The sequence below is a fragment of the Rhizopus delemar genome, genomic scaffold (assembly GCF_000149305.1).
Source record: "Rhizopus delemar RA 99-880 supercont3.19 genomic scaffold, whole genome shotgun sequence".
NCBI lineage: Eukaryota > Fungi > Mucoromycota > Mucoromycetes > Mucorales > Rhizopodaceae > Rhizopus > Rhizopus delemar.
Genome location: NW_027137845.1, coordinates 348,401 through 362,914, shown reverse-complemented (window position 1 = coordinate 362,914; position 14,514 = coordinate 348,401). Strand labels below are relative to the sequence as shown.

At 34.0% G+C, this 14,514-nt stretch overlaps 7 protein-coding genes across 7 annotated transcripts; 4 read left to right on the top strand and 3 right to left on the bottom strand.

The window, feature by feature from the left end:
- Window positions 1–837: 837 nt before the first annotated feature.
- On the top strand, window positions 838–1,772 carry RO3G_16265 (uncharacterized protein; the record flags this gene model as incomplete). The annotated part of the gene is made up of 5 exons (XM_067670849.1): window positions 838–894; window positions 955–1,035; window positions 1,159–1,336; window positions 1,379–1,410; window positions 1,470–1,772. The coding sequence occupies 5 exons, from the start codon at window positions 838–840 to the stop codon at window positions 1,770–1,772; spliced, it is 651 nt and encodes a 216-aa protein (XP_067526950.1).
- A 139-nt stretch (window positions 1,773–1,911) lies between these two features.
- Window positions 1,912–3,164, top strand: RO3G_16264 (uncharacterized protein; the record flags this gene model as incomplete). The annotated part of the gene is made up of 5 exons (XM_067670848.1): window positions 1,912–2,005; window positions 2,067–2,200; window positions 2,270–2,449; window positions 2,501–2,619; window positions 2,669–3,164. The coding sequence occupies 5 exons, from the start codon at window positions 1,912–1,914 to the stop codon at window positions 3,162–3,164; spliced, it is 1,023 nt and encodes a 340-aa protein (XP_067526949.1).
- A 175-nt stretch (window positions 3,165–3,339) lies between these two features.
- RO3G_16263 (uncharacterized protein) lies at window positions 3,340–3,927 on the top strand (the record flags this gene model as incomplete). Its single annotated transcript, XM_067670847.1, has 5 exons — window positions 3,340–3,370; window positions 3,428–3,474; window positions 3,525–3,579; window positions 3,633–3,760; window positions 3,811–3,927. The coding sequence occupies 5 exons, from the start codon at window positions 3,340–3,342 to the stop codon at window positions 3,925–3,927; spliced, it is 378 nt and encodes a 125-aa protein (XP_067526948.1).
- Window positions 3,928–4,866: 939 nt separating this feature from the next.
- On the bottom strand, window positions 4,867–5,792 carry RO3G_16262 (uncharacterized protein; the record flags this gene model as incomplete). Its single annotated transcript, XM_067670846.1, has 3 exons — window positions 4,867–5,370; window positions 5,425–5,568; window positions 5,748–5,792. The coding sequence occupies 3 exons, from the start codon at window positions 5,790–5,792 to the stop codon at window positions 4,867–4,869; spliced, it is 693 nt and encodes a 230-aa protein (XP_067526947.1).
- A 1,029-nt stretch (window positions 5,793–6,821) lies between these two features.
- RO3G_16261 (uncharacterized protein) lies at window positions 6,822–8,881 on the bottom strand (the record flags this gene model as incomplete). Its single annotated transcript, XM_067670845.1, has 5 exons — window positions 6,822–7,338; window positions 7,395–7,587; window positions 7,639–7,894; window positions 7,946–8,351; window positions 8,403–8,881. 5 exons carry the CDS (start codon window positions 8,879–8,881, stop codon window positions 6,822–6,824), a joined length of 1,851 nt encoding a protein of 616 aa, XP_067526946.1.
- An 802-nt stretch (window positions 8,882–9,683) lies between these two features.
- Window positions 9,684–10,940, bottom strand: RO3G_16260 (uncharacterized protein; the record flags this gene model as incomplete). The annotated part of the gene is made up of 4 exons (XM_067670844.1): window positions 9,684–10,195; window positions 10,250–10,377; window positions 10,429–10,718; window positions 10,776–10,940. The coding sequence occupies 4 exons, from the start codon at window positions 10,938–10,940 to the stop codon at window positions 9,684–9,686; spliced, it is 1,095 nt and encodes a 364-aa protein (XP_067526945.1).
- A 329-nt stretch (window positions 10,941–11,269) lies between these two features.
- RO3G_16259 (uncharacterized protein) lies at window positions 11,270–12,133 on the top strand (the record flags this gene model as incomplete). The annotated part of the gene is made up of 1 exon (XM_067670843.1): window positions 11,270–12,133. The coding sequence occupies one exon, from the start codon at window positions 11,270–11,272 to the stop codon at window positions 12,131–12,133; it is 864 nt and encodes a 287-aa protein (XP_067526944.1).
- Between the last annotated feature and the right edge of the window lie 2,381 nt (window positions 12,134–14,514).

Here is a 14,514-nt window from a genome sequence, read left to right as displayed (position 1 = left end):
CATTAGTAACTGGATCAAGATTGGAAAGATTCTCGAGAGTATTGCTTAGTTGTGTTTGTAGCACAACCAAGTTTAGTTTATCAACTCAAATTGAAACAAACAGGAAAATTAAAATTAAAATGATGTAAATCACCTTTTTTTTTAAAAAAAAATAATAATAATGATAATAATAAAAAAAAAAGTTATAAAAATAGACAAAAAGAAAAATAAGCGTAACTTATTCTTTGAAAAAACCTCTTCGTTTTCTGTGAATAAATTATCTTTTTTCTGCATAATAGTAAAGGATTATTGTTAGTTTTTTTAGGAAATGAATCCGGTTTTAATTATTCTGTGTTGCATTTGATTTCAAGGAGAAGAGAGATGATAAAAACATCGTTATTGACAGCTTGTGTCATCCTCATTACTCACCTTTCTTTTCTCTCCTTCTTTGAAATAAATATGCCAACTTCCACGCAACCTGATGGCTCAGAAATGGCAGCCAAAATAGTTTCTCTTTTTTCAATCACCCTTTTGTCCGTGTTGTTTGGAATCAAAACATATAATGTTCAGTACAAATTTTTAACCTATTCAAAATGGATGGTTCTCGCTCTTTATTTATGCTCTTGGGCATTTACCACAATCAGTACCTTGCTAGTTACTACAAACAATAGTATGTGTTGCTTTTTATTATAAAATATTCAAAGCTAAATTCATGAAAAAGATAACTATATTTCATGTCTTTTATCCATTTTGATCTGTGATATCTTTTATTCTGGAACAAAAGTAATCATTTATGCATGGCTTGTAGAAAAAATTTATATTGTTTATGCTTTCAGAGAAGGTCGATGGCACTCAAAGATGTATCGTTTTCATGTCGTACTTTTGCTTCCTTACATTGGCATCTTTGTCTTGATGGTAACAAAAAGATGGGTTTCATTGTATAACTTTCCAAGCAAACCTCTTTCTTTATTATAGCTGATATTTCATACAACTGAGATTGAAGCTAGTGGAATATGTATCATTGGACTTCAAGCTGTAGCATCCCTTCCTCTTGTGGTAGGTCTTGTATACGTATATTGTGTAAAGCACGCGCTAATTTCTTACAGATTTACGATTTTGTACATATTGCATATATAGTACGATGTATTCCGTCCTTATTAACATTGATTTGTTCATTAGGTTTTCAATCTTTACATGACACTTTTATTTATTAGACCATTACTCAAGTTGAGCGGCGGATTAAAATTCAGCTGGACTTCATCTCGCCTTAATGAAGTCGCAATACGTACTCTAGCATCTTCCATTGTTTGTCTTGTAGTATCCTTTGCAAACATTTTCGTCCTTGTATTACTGAACGGTAGAGAGCGCGGTTTAGTCTGCTTAACATGTTGTACTGTAGACGTTACTATTAACGTGATTACGGTTCATTGGGTAAAATACAAATAAAAGACAGAGAGAATTACTTACTGATTGATAGATTCTATGTATAGGTGACATCACAATCCCCTGGTAGCCGAGTAAAAGGATCAGGAGCAGTCAATTCACACCAGCTTTCACAGTTGGAAAAATCTCATCAACGACTTCAAAATGAAACGGGAGCCACATCTAGTATTCTTCAACAGCTTGAAACCCATTATGAAGAACATGCGATATCTAGTGCTCCCCCTTATTCTTCATGTAGCGAACCTTCGCCTATTGGTTTACAACTCAAAGACAAAACGGAAGACTCACCATGCCATGATGGTATATCTGCTGATGAATCATATATAAGCTCTAAGCCTTTAACAAATTAAATTATATAAGAAATTGATATACACATATGCTAGTATCATTATGAATATGATTAACAGTTATAAATAAACCCAAGTGTTGAAAAAGGGAGTTTTAATTCCAGCTTTTTTTCTTGTCTTTTTTTTTTGATTTTGCAAAGCAATGGATTCAGATGAAGAAGAAGTCAACACAGTTACCCAAAAGTACCAAAAAGATGCAAAGATAGGTGAAGGTACTTATGCTGTGGTATATCGAGGTAACATTATTGTCGATTACTGCACCATGTTCACCCCTTTTAAAATCTTGGTTTATAACAGGCACTGAAATAAACACTGGACGAACTGTTGCAATCAAAAAGATCAAAATGGGTCAATTCAAAGACGGTCTTGACTTGACAGCAATCCGTGAAGTGAAATATCTTCAAGAGTTACGACATCCAAACGTGATTGAAGTAAAAAAAAAAAAAAAAAAAAAAAAAAGAATACCAATACAACTACGCGAGAAAACTGATGTTTAATAGCTCATTGACGTTTATTCTCATAAAACCAACCTAAATTTAGTTTTGGAATATCTTGATTCGGATTTAGAACAAGTGATTAAAGATAAAAGCATTTTATTTATGCCAGCAGATATTAAAAGTTGGATGTTGATGATGTTGCGAGGATTAGATCACTGCCACAGACATTTTATTTTGCACAGAGTAAAAATAACAGCTGAATAGTTTATACGACAGAACTAAATAATACTGTAGGATATGAAACCAAACAATTTGCTGATAAGTAGCAACGGTATACTTAAGATAGCCGATTTTGGTTTGGCTAGAGATTGGGGAGATCCAAGCAAACAAATGACCTCACAAGTCGTTACAAGGTAATTCAAGAAAGAAAGAAAGAAAAATACATCTCTTAACAGTTTATAGATGGTATCGATCACCCGAACTTTTATTCGGCGCAAAAGAATATTCTTACGCAGTAGATATATGGGCTGTTGGATGTATATTTGCCGAGCTCATGTTAAGAACACCCTATGTGGCTGGAGAATCAGACATGGATCAACTCACAAAGATATTCCACGCCTTGGGCACACCTACCGAAATGGATTGGCCCGGGATGAGTTCACTGCCTGACTTTATTCAATTCAAAGCTTTCCCCAAGGTTCCATTGCGCCAATATTTCACTGCAGCAGGCGTAGATGCATTAAGCTTATTAGAGCAAATGCTGGTATTTGATCCAAATAAGAGATGGACAGCAGAAGAATGCCTGGGGCACTCTTACTTTAAAAATACACCTCTACCTACACCGTCAGAGAAGTTGCCAAGAGTTTTATCTTCCTTTATCGCTTCAGAAGGTGACTTAAAGAAGAGAAAGGCAGTAGAAAATGGAGAGAATGGAGATAATAAAATACCACGAAATTAAAGCTTTCTGATTCAAGGGAGAAAAAAAAAATCCAATCTGTTTTGTAAATAAAAAATTTGCTTGATCTCTTGGCTGCGACAGTTGTGATTGACGTCAGTGACTAGACTTCAGGAACTACAGAAAAAAAAAAAGTAAACGTTTTTTACATTTTTTTTTTCTTAATTACTAAGATAAAATGAGTACCCACAGTGCTGCTAACGCCAACAGTAAATATGTCTTTTATTCTACTTGTACTTTTTCTAACCAAATATTCTTTTTACTAGGACAATACGGTCAATTGAAATCTTTGAAATGCGTATTTTGTAATGTGGTAATATGGATCTTGAACGTATAGGGTAGTCATTAACTTTTTTAATTCAGGAAAAGCCTTTGGACGCCTTTTCTCAAACTCAGATTGCTAAGGCAACTTATAATCGTAAATCTTTATTCTTATATTCATCTTTTATATGTTAAATTCATTCTATATAGCTTATGCACCTCCTTCTTACAACAAGAAGCCTAAAACGATCACTTGTAAGCAATGTACTTCGAGCCAAAACACCCATCTTACTTGTATGATATGCGCAAAAACCTTGCCTTTGGAAAAATTTGCAAAGGTAATTACGATAAATAAATATAAACAAAAGAGAAATTAATGAGTTGATAGAACCAAAGAAGAAATGCTGAAAAGGCTCGATGCATAAAATGCAACAAGAAGCGAGAAGAAGAAGATGTCTGGGCTTCAGAAGCAGATACAGACAGTGAAGATGAATTTGATTTTTAAAATTAACATGATATGATTAAACTATTCACACAAAAAATAATAATATATTCATATATACACAAAAAAAAAAGATATATCAGAGAAAATAAATTATTTTCCACCTAACCAACTAGAAGATAAAGGGGGAACATCTCCATTTGAATTATTGACATTTTCTGAAGGAATAAGCATCGGTCGTATCGATGTACCTTCATGTTGCTCGTTTCTGTAAAAGCTTTTCTTAGAACGAATGATGGGTACCGCAGGCGATAATTTATGTCTATGATAAGGAACGGGACGCGTTTGTCGACGTGATAATAAGGGATCATCCTTATAACTTCGAACAAGTGTATCATCATCATCCAAACCCGTGTTACTGCTACTTTTATAAAATATGCTTGTCAACCAAGACAGAGACGATGGCTCTTCTGCTGCCATCGTCTTCTTTTTTTTTCTCTTTTGTATAATCTCTTCTTCTACGCGTGATTCATTCTCTTGTATCTTTTGTACATATGCCACCTGAAGGTCATTCACAGTGACTTTGAGCGAGCCCAGTTGTCTTAGGGCATCTTTAAGTATTTCCAAAAAGGGGAAGAATGCAAACAGACTATCATCTTCTTCCTTTAACCAAAGGAATCGATTGTCCAAGGCATCAATATCTATCATAATATTTTCTATTACAGAATTACTCATATTGCTTAGCTCCACGATATCAAATGCTCTTTTTAATCTTCTGTTGAGTATTCGAATATCCGAAGCGTTCAATCTACTGAGTATTTGACTAATTTGATCTTGAAGGATCACGAAAGGAAACCTTGATTTTAGATCTTCGGAGGGTTGCCTTTGTGTGGAAGAGGACGTTGAGGGAGAAAGGACAAGGTGGTTAGGTTCATTATAAGGATGAGTTTCCTGCTGACAAGCAAAAAATAATCATCAGTATTTATCATAATAAGGAAAGTATCATTCTCTTACCTTTTCGGCTGGTATCACATTTTCGTCACAGCAATCAAAATCAGTGCAACTACTCGTACTACTTTCACCCTTCTTATTCTTCATATAGTAATGGTAATGATGATGAACAATTGCACTATTGGTTCCCAAAGAAGAAGTTGGCATAGATGATGATACAGCAGATATAGGTGGGATGAGTGTCGACGTCTTTGACCGTGCAGGTGGTTTATGACTCTTTGTGTCTTTACAACTAACAGATTCAGCGCGTTTTTTCATTTTTTTATTATTAATTTCTTTTTGCAGTGTGTTGGTTCTTGACTGCGTATGAATCAAAACCTTTTGGTTGAGTGTATCAATCTCTTCTCTTGCTTCAGATAATTGTTCTTTATAATTCAAAAGATCAGACCTCAATTTATTGTTTGTAGAGGATATTTCATTGATGTAATCAACAAGATGATCATCATCCTTATGCTCTTCTGTAGAGCGATATTGCTTGGCATGATGTGGCGTAAACTACAAAAAGTGTATTTCAGTCAGATGTGCATACAAAAAGCAAACTTTTCTTACTTTGAAATTATTGCTGCTGCTGCTGCTGTTGTTGTTGTTGTTGTTGTTTACAAAAGTAGCATGATTGGTGATTATATTATTATTATTATTACTTGCTTTAGTTAATTGCTCATATGTATTATACAATGACTCTATAGGTTCAATCTAAGTATAAACATAATGAAACACATGTAAGCTTACCATATTTCATTTTTAATTTTTTAATTTTTGATTCTAATAGTAATTCATTCTTTCGACAAATAGCCAACTCTTGATGTGTATCTTCAAGCTTATTTTTTTAAGTAACTATTTTGCATGCATACGTATTTTTAAAAGGGACTTACCTTGGATGTCAACGTCTCCTCCCTTACTTCAGATTGCCGTACCATAAATTTAAAAACCCGAAGTTTTTCAAGCTCATTGTTTTTGGACTCCAATTCTGCTGACAGTTGCTGACACCTTTCATTTGCTATTTCTAGATCCGATATTGTCTCATCAAGCGTCTATAGTCATCTTTTGTTAAAGTCACCCCTCTCTTTCTCTCTTTATGCTTTTTATACCTTTTGTTTCTTTTGTTGTTCTCGATACAACTTATTCTTTTCTTTTAATAATTCATCTTTTGAGCTTTCTACAAAGTCTAATGATTGTTCCAAGTCATGGATTCTTATGTGACACTCTTCTAACTATTGTCTTGTTGAGTTTTCTCCTTTTTTATTCTTTTTCTCTTTCTCTCTTTCTTTCTTTTCTCCTCTCCCCCTCCTTTTTTTTTTTACCTGCTTATTTAGTTTTGTTGTTTGTTGATTTGATTCTGCTACAAATGTTTCGTGTTTATGTAGTAAACCTTGGCCAATCTCTATTTCGAATTTTTAGTTTGCTATGATCTGTTATTGTCTATTTGCTTTACCTGCAGCTAATCGAGTATCACTTTCAAGTTTTTTTACTGTTTTATTAAAATCTTCAAGTGCTTCACAGTCATTTTTTCCACAACATGCGCAAGTATCAAATAAACTATAGCTTCTTGAAGAGGTAGGTGTGCCTATCAATTCGCGTTCAAAAAGCCTTTCAGACTTCTTTGTTTGAGATTCCGCGTTTAATGTCGAATTGAGAGGAAGGGGTTTATGTTTCATTGTTTAAGAATTCAAAAAACAGTTTTGTGAGTTGTTATTATTGTTGTTTAATAAATACTGTTTCCTTTTGAAAGCATAATATATATAAAAGGAAAAGTATAAGAGAAAAGAAATAAAAAAAAATCAGAGAATGGACAAAATCGAAAAGTGGCGAGTTCAATTTAAATAATAATAATAATAAAAAAAAAAAAAAAAAAAAAAAAAAATAGAGCGGGGCACTTTCCTTAAAAAGAGCAAACAAGTCAAATCAGTTGATTGCATGACCTTTGTGTAGCTCATTTATTAGTATTATTAAACAGTAGAAATATCTCTTCCCCAGATAGCACATTTGGTCCAATCTATGCTCAAATTCATCCTTGTACGCATACTCACTTGCTCACTCCAATAGACACTACGCCAAAGATAAAGGGCCCAGAGTCCACCGACCATTTGGTATCCCCACTTGAAGTCACCCACAGCTGTGTTGCCTAAATAAGCCAAGGTACCAAGATGATTATAACGGAAAGGTTTAATCTTTCTTTGTGTGTTCAACTCGTCATCCGAAGCTAAATGGTTTAAATATTTAGCCAAGTAACACCCCTGCTGATTAGCAACCTGAGCAGTTGCAGGCAATTGAGTCATTTTAGCGTCTACATCTTTAAGTAGCAATTTGAGTTCTTCGATATCCAAGGATCCCTTTTGACTCCTGTCATATGTTTTGAATATCCTTTCAAGGTTCTTCAAGTGTTGATCAGTCAAAGGATATCGAGTACGCATTAATGCACAAAGACGAACAAATTCATCAAAGTCCAATTTGCCATCATCGTTGCTATCATCAAATTTTCTTTTAGTTCAACTTCTTCTTTCTTTGATCTTTATTCTTACAGGTCGCCTTCTCTAAAAATGTCCATAATGTTCTCCACCAAATGCGGGTTGTCGATCGTAGCACAGTCGCCTAAAGCAAAAATAGAGCAATCCTCTACACCCTTCAAATGCAAGTGACCATCTGTAATCAGCACACGCTTATGTTCTTGTTGTTTGAATTTTTCAGTAATCTTCCTTGCAAATGGAGTCATTGCTAGTAGAAAGAATTACAAAGATTGCATCTTCTTTTTTCTATTCTCTTTACCTATGCCTGTAGACCATAAGCATAAGCCATAAGGCAATGAATGTAACTCAGGCTCTCCACCATCCTTTGATTTTATCTTGTAAACAACCTTTCCAGGCTCAATTTTATCCACTCTTGCGTTAGTAATCACGTTTACATGATCCCTTTCGAATCTCTTCTCTGCGTATTCACTAATCTTTCCATCAAATGTGTTCAAAATATGGTCTCTAGACTGAATAATATGAATAGAAACATCTTCGCGAATCAATTCTGGAAACTAATAATGGACAAGTCAGCTTTCGTTCAATGCCTTCATCTCTCACTTTACCCATTTCACCATGTCTTCATTAATCCAATCAGACATTTCTGCAGCAAATTCAACACCAGTTGGACCACCACCACATACCACAAAAGACAACAGCTCCTTACGCTCTTCAGGTGTCGTAGTTGGCAAGCAAGCCTTTTCAACATTCTGTGTGACCTTGCGTTTGATATTCATTGCATCCTGAATGGTCTTTAGTTGAAAGGTATTTTCAAGGCCTTGTACGCCATGTGTCATGCTTGTGCTACCAACAGCGACGACCAACTTGTCATAAGGCACATAAAAGTTTTCTTCACCATTACAGCCACGTACTTCCAAATATTTATTGTCAACGTCAATGTCTACAGCTGTACCTTCTAAAAAGTGACCATTGATTCGAGATAATATTTTTCTAATAGGTTCAAGTAGGGATCTACACAAAAGAAGATGAGCTGCTGGCTATTATCTTTCACTGTATCTATACCTTAATTCAAGTGTACCGACTGTTGCACTTGGTAATAAAGGTGTAAACAAGAAATAATTATTGTCACTCACTAGAGTCACATTGTATTTGTCTTTGTCAAGCTTCTTGATCAGTGAAATCGCACCCCATCCACTACCAACCACCACCAATCGAGGCTTTGTTTCATCTAATTTCTCTATCGTTTCATCAATTTGACGCGTGACAACACGTAAATTCTTGGCTCCTCCACGTTTTGGGTTCAATGCCTCTTCAGGCACATTTTGATGTGCTTCAAACACTTGGACAATCCTGTCTCGGTCTGTGAAGAGATAGTAGCCAGTACCAGCCAAGAGACCAGCGCTGCCGGTGTATTTTAAGAGACGTTTGAGTTTTGGACCAAGCCAAGCGTCCTTGAGCTTTTGTGTTGAAAACTGTCTTGTATGAATTGCATTAAAAGATCGTTTGGAAGTGTGTGTTAAAAACGAGCGTGCTGAATACATTGCTGTTGATAAAACAAGTAAAAAAAGAAATGAAAAAAAATAGAGAGGCAAGTACGTTCTAATCTTTATTTTATATGTATTACATCATTGAAGTTTGTGTTACAATAAATTACCTAAATTTGGATGGAAAATAGTTTACCAATCGTGTGCTATGCAAAACAAAATAGGCAGTTTGATGTTGATGGATATAAAGCTTTAGAGCAAGAAAACGAAACATTTTGCTATTGTAAAATGGATAGAAAAACAATATAAAAAAAGGGATAAGCCAATCATTACTCACTTGGTTATGTAAATTGGCATATGACAAAAAAGGGGTCCATACCCTTGTCCGGCAAACCGTCGTAAAGGTTACTTTATAAAAGCCAATCAAACAAGATAGAATATTTATACGGGAAAAAGGGAAACACGCTTTTGTCTTGTCCAAGAAATACGTTCATAACCTTTCCTTATAAAAAGAATAACGTAAAAACCATACTCGTATAAGAGAGTTTATAAAAAGCATTTTGTAATAGCCTACAACACCTTTTGACAAAAAGGAGATATGTGTCACTAATGTAAGAGGAGATTTGTATTCATTTGTTTCAAAAGATATATTTAGGATGAACAATAACGCACTTGATGATCGTTATTTAAATTTTAAATTGTCTTCTTTAGTTTGAAAATAACTTGCAATGATGAAAAGATGAGTTAGTTAGTATTCACTAAAGTGTAATAGTGATTGATGTGTTCAAGGTGACAATGTGATTATGTCATACTAAGAAAGAAAATATGGCAATCTAAAGAGTATATTTTATTAAGCATATTATGAATCATTCTTCTCTGTCTCTTCATCTTTCTTAATTTCTTCCTTTTTCTTAGCTTCTGGCACTAATTTTGAGAATCCAATGTGTGCATCAATACAAGTAGCACGACATTTTGTATTAAATTCTCCCAAGGGCTCAGCTTCTTCCTCTGAGTCCATTATTTGTCCCAAATCCCAACATTTGATAACACCATCTGATGATACTGAGGACAAGATGATTTTATCTTCATATTCCAAGACTGTCAATGCTTTTACTCGAAGCTTATGTCCCTTAATCTCTTTAATACATTCCCCTGAGCTTGTATTCCAGATACGAACAATTTTATCTTCATGTCCAGTCACAATATATTCGTCATCTTGTCGCTTAAAGTATTGCATTGTATGAAACTTGGATGTATGCGAAATAGTGCTTGATACTTGAGCATCCGATACATTATATATGTTGACTGCTTTATTAAACATGATGGCGTATTTGTCTCCTTCAGAATTCCATAATACAACCAGCCCTTCATCTATAGAACTAACCAATCAGTATCAAAATATGACAGTACCATCTTCATCATTACCTCTTCCTAATTTATTTACACTTGCTTTTCTACCAGTCATCAAGTTCCAAACAATAGCATATCTATCACTAGCCACTGATAATGCAATTTTACCAGTTGGATGGATAGCCATTGAATTTATTTTACCCCTTTATTTCATTGTTAATATCCTTATTATGAATGACTTAATATTCACTTACCTGTGTCCTTTAAGTGTCTTTAAATATTCCCAATCCTTTGTTCTCCACAAGTTGATTTTTTGATCATCACTAGCAGACAACATATATTTACCGTGAAACTTGATGTCTGTAATATCACCAGAATGATGACCACCCAAAGATCCATATTCTTTACGTTTCTTTACATCATAAAGTCGAATGATCTCATCACTACTTCCAGACGCTAAAAAGTGACCACCCACAGAAACAGTACGAATACAGCCTGTGTGGGCAGGAATAATAAACACTGGCTCCATTTTGACTTTTGTTTTCTATAAACATGCATTGAGTTTTCACATGATCTTTTCTGTCTATTGTTCTAATCTTACTTGTTCGTCAGTCCATGTGGCATTGACACCATATAAAAGACGTTCATAAGTACCAACGATTACACGAAAATCTTCTTCTGGATCCAATAAAGATGTGGTAGGTAAAAGTGAAGAGCTAGTTACTTTATCTAATATCTGCTTCTTTTTGGCTTGTGATTCAGTCATGTCTGTACTGCTTGGTCTTTTTTTTGTCTCCATTATTTTTATTGATCAAAGGATTTAGAAAAAAATTTTTGGCACCTGCAGTAAAAAAAATAGACACCGTGTCCCATTCTAAATCCAATCAAAAATAATCGGAGTTTTAAATGTATTGTAGAATAGCCTTCCCTTATTTTGGCCCTGAAGAAAACCACACATCCACAAAAAAGATCACACATGTCCCGAATATTTTACATAACAATTTATTATTTTAGAACTAACAATAATCATTTCATTTAGCCATGTCAACTTCAACAACTAGATTTTACTCTTCTAATGTTACAGGTTTTGAAAAGATGGATAATTGGGAGGAGGAGCTTAAAAAACTGGAGGATTCTACTTGTGTTCACTGGATAAACAAAGGGTTCAGAGTTAAGGAAACTGAGGGCTCTTCATTGAGCCCTCATAAGACGATTTTGTGGAGTAAAAAATATGTGTGTCATCGTGGACCTGACACTTATGTATCTAAGGCCAGAACGAACGACGACAGCAGTCAACCAGTACAAAAAAATTCTAAGAAAATCGGCTGTAACGCCATCATTATGATGACAAGTCGCATCTCTGGTCCAAGTATTGTTGAGTTTACACGAAAGAATAACCACAATCATACTCTTGGGTCCTACTCTAATTTACAACTTATGTCAATTTCGGGTACTTTGCGAGATAAGACCAAAAATTTCTTGCATAAAGAATTTTCTAGAAGAAAAGCAAGGTCAAATCTTCTTCAAGAAATGGAAGGGGATGAACAACAGCGGAACAAGATGTTTCATTATGACGATGCTTATAACGTTTGGCTGATGGTAACAAAGGATATGTTTCAGTTTGGCAACAATGAATTTGAATCACTTCAATTATGGAAAAGAAAACTTATCGACTGTGGTTATAAAGTTATTGATCACTCGTTAGATAATGTTTTCTTCTATGGATTCATTTCTTCATGGCAAATGGATATAATGAAAGCTTCAAAGTGCTTTTCTTTGGACTCAACATTTGGAATATCATCAAGAAGTAATGAAGTTTTGTACAGTTTAGCTGTCAGGCATCCTGATACTGGAAAAGGGGTACCTGTAGGTTGTTTACTCACGAATAACCAGTTAGTCAGTAGCACCTGTATTAGAATGACTCAAATTTTTCAGAGACAACTACTCTATGCAGTCTGAACAAATCACAATCGATTGTAGTATTCCTGAAGCAGATGCAATCAGAACTACTTTTGGAGAAAATTGCCGTATACAATTATGCTTTTTTTCACGTTGCGCAATGTTGGAGTAGAAACTTGGTAACAAAGATCAAAAACCAACCTGGCCAGTACAACAATACAAAAGTAATCAGAGGCAATATCATGAGTGAATTGCAACCAAGCATGTATGAAACTGTTCGCGAGAACGTGGTTGAAAAATTATGTCAGTTTAGAGAAAAGTGGACTTCAGTTCAACCAAAGTTTGTCGAGTACTTGAAAGATAGATATTTTGCTTTAGAAGGCTATAAAAATTGGTCTGCAGCATATTTAATTGAAGAGCATCGAAACATGCGCACCAATAACTACATCGAAAGCTGGCATAATCATCTAAAATCAGTTTATTTGAAAAGAATCAAGAATAGCGCCAAAATAAAGGAATGCGTAGAATAGACGATTGCAGTAATGTGGCTATTAGAGACTTTAGGAATAACTTTGATATGGCCTTCAAACCAAAAGAGGGTATTGACGACCTTAAAAGCCAAGTAGGCTTTTCGAAAATATATTTGATCTTTCATTATAAGTTTGTTTAATGTAAGATATATTTATTAAAGTAGAAAACGAATCAACAACCAGTTATTTTACATAAATGCATCAAGCTGTATCAAGTAAACTCTAACTTTACACAGTAAATTTGTCTTGACCAAGCATTTTAGAAAAACTTGCAGCAATAGTAAGAAAACAGAAAAGAGACGGTTGCTACCGTTACAATGCAGATGGTGTAATACGTTTACAAAAGTTAAATGACATCAAAGGAAGTTTGCTTGAGGCTTCCGGTCCTTCTTTAACCTTTGCTATGACAAAGATCAACCACAACTACCATAACGACACTCCTAATGTTTTATCTACGTCAAATACAAGTTACTACTTAAGAAATAGTTTTTTTATAGGATCATACAAAGGGTACGCAAATTCAAATATTGAACAATACTGGATTATTTTACCAGATATCTAAATCAATACTTCCTTTTGAGCAATCAGCAGCAATTAACCTGGCTCTTTGAGAATAAACAATACATATGAAGACTCTTGTTTAATTACATGTAAAATACTATTTGTTGAACTTTATGTACATATTACAAACGCGTAGGAAATAAATCCAGCTATTAGTAGCATTGTATTGGTATCCATTTCTATATTTAAACTACTTTAATATGCTAAGATTAGCTTCCAAATAAAATCAATACATTCCCAAGAACAATCCAAGAAAGTTACTAGTAAAATAACAAGTCTATTACCAGATAGATGAGAACATTACATAGCCAAAACTTGACTGTCTTTGCTGTATGAGCTGTATCTGGCGAAAAGATAAAAAATGCAGCAAAGATCTCTTCGCTATCAATTTACCTCATTATTTATCCCAAAAAATTGCCAAGGGAGCATACTATATTCATCATTCTCAGATGTATTCTTTCCATCAAATTTGGGAAAGTAAATTATCGTCTGAGGTAAATTAATGACATGGCACTATGGCTTCCAATAGATTAGCACTCCCCCTCCCTTTTTTTTTGTTTTTTGAAAAGAATCCATTGAATGATTTTCTATGATATGATCAAGCCAATGACACTCTTCAATATACATTCTCCTTTGTGGAAAGATGTTTCGAAACCATAGAATCAAATACGATAATCTCACTGAAGATACTTTAAACTATTGTTTTTTATTAAGCTAGATTTCTGAGATAGTCTCTAGGAAGCTATTTTGTAGATTCATTAGAAGAAAAATAGGGTGCGTCTTTAAAGCGTTGTTTACTTCTTTTTATCACTCTACCAAGAGCAAACTAAGCTGTTAAGCTTTCTTTCAGAGTGGAAATATAAAAGTATGAGCTGAGATAATGGAATGAATGGGGAATGTAGATCTTGTAAAAGAATTAACTCTTCGATTTTTGAAAAGGCAATATAGAGTTGCATTACTGTCCACTGCGAAGGATAACTTTAAATGTAGCATAGCAAAGATTAAAAATAAAAGCATATTATAAACTGTGTTCATTCAAGTGTTCACGTCTTTAATATTCGAAAAGAAGCTCCTACTTATTTTATAAAGCAGTGAATATACTCCAAAAAAAGAAATAGCAATGAAAAGAGGAAAAATAAAGACAAAGATTATTTGATAATGAATTTTATTAACAAGTTTATTTAAATTTTAAATAAGGACCATTAATGAGCACAGCATTTGAATTCCATAAAGATAATCATGGCTACAACAATATTAGTATTTATTTATTTACTTATTTTTTCATTTGCAGTTTAATAGTAAAAAAAAAAAAAAAAAAAAAAAAAAAAAAAAAAAAAAAAAAAAAAAAAA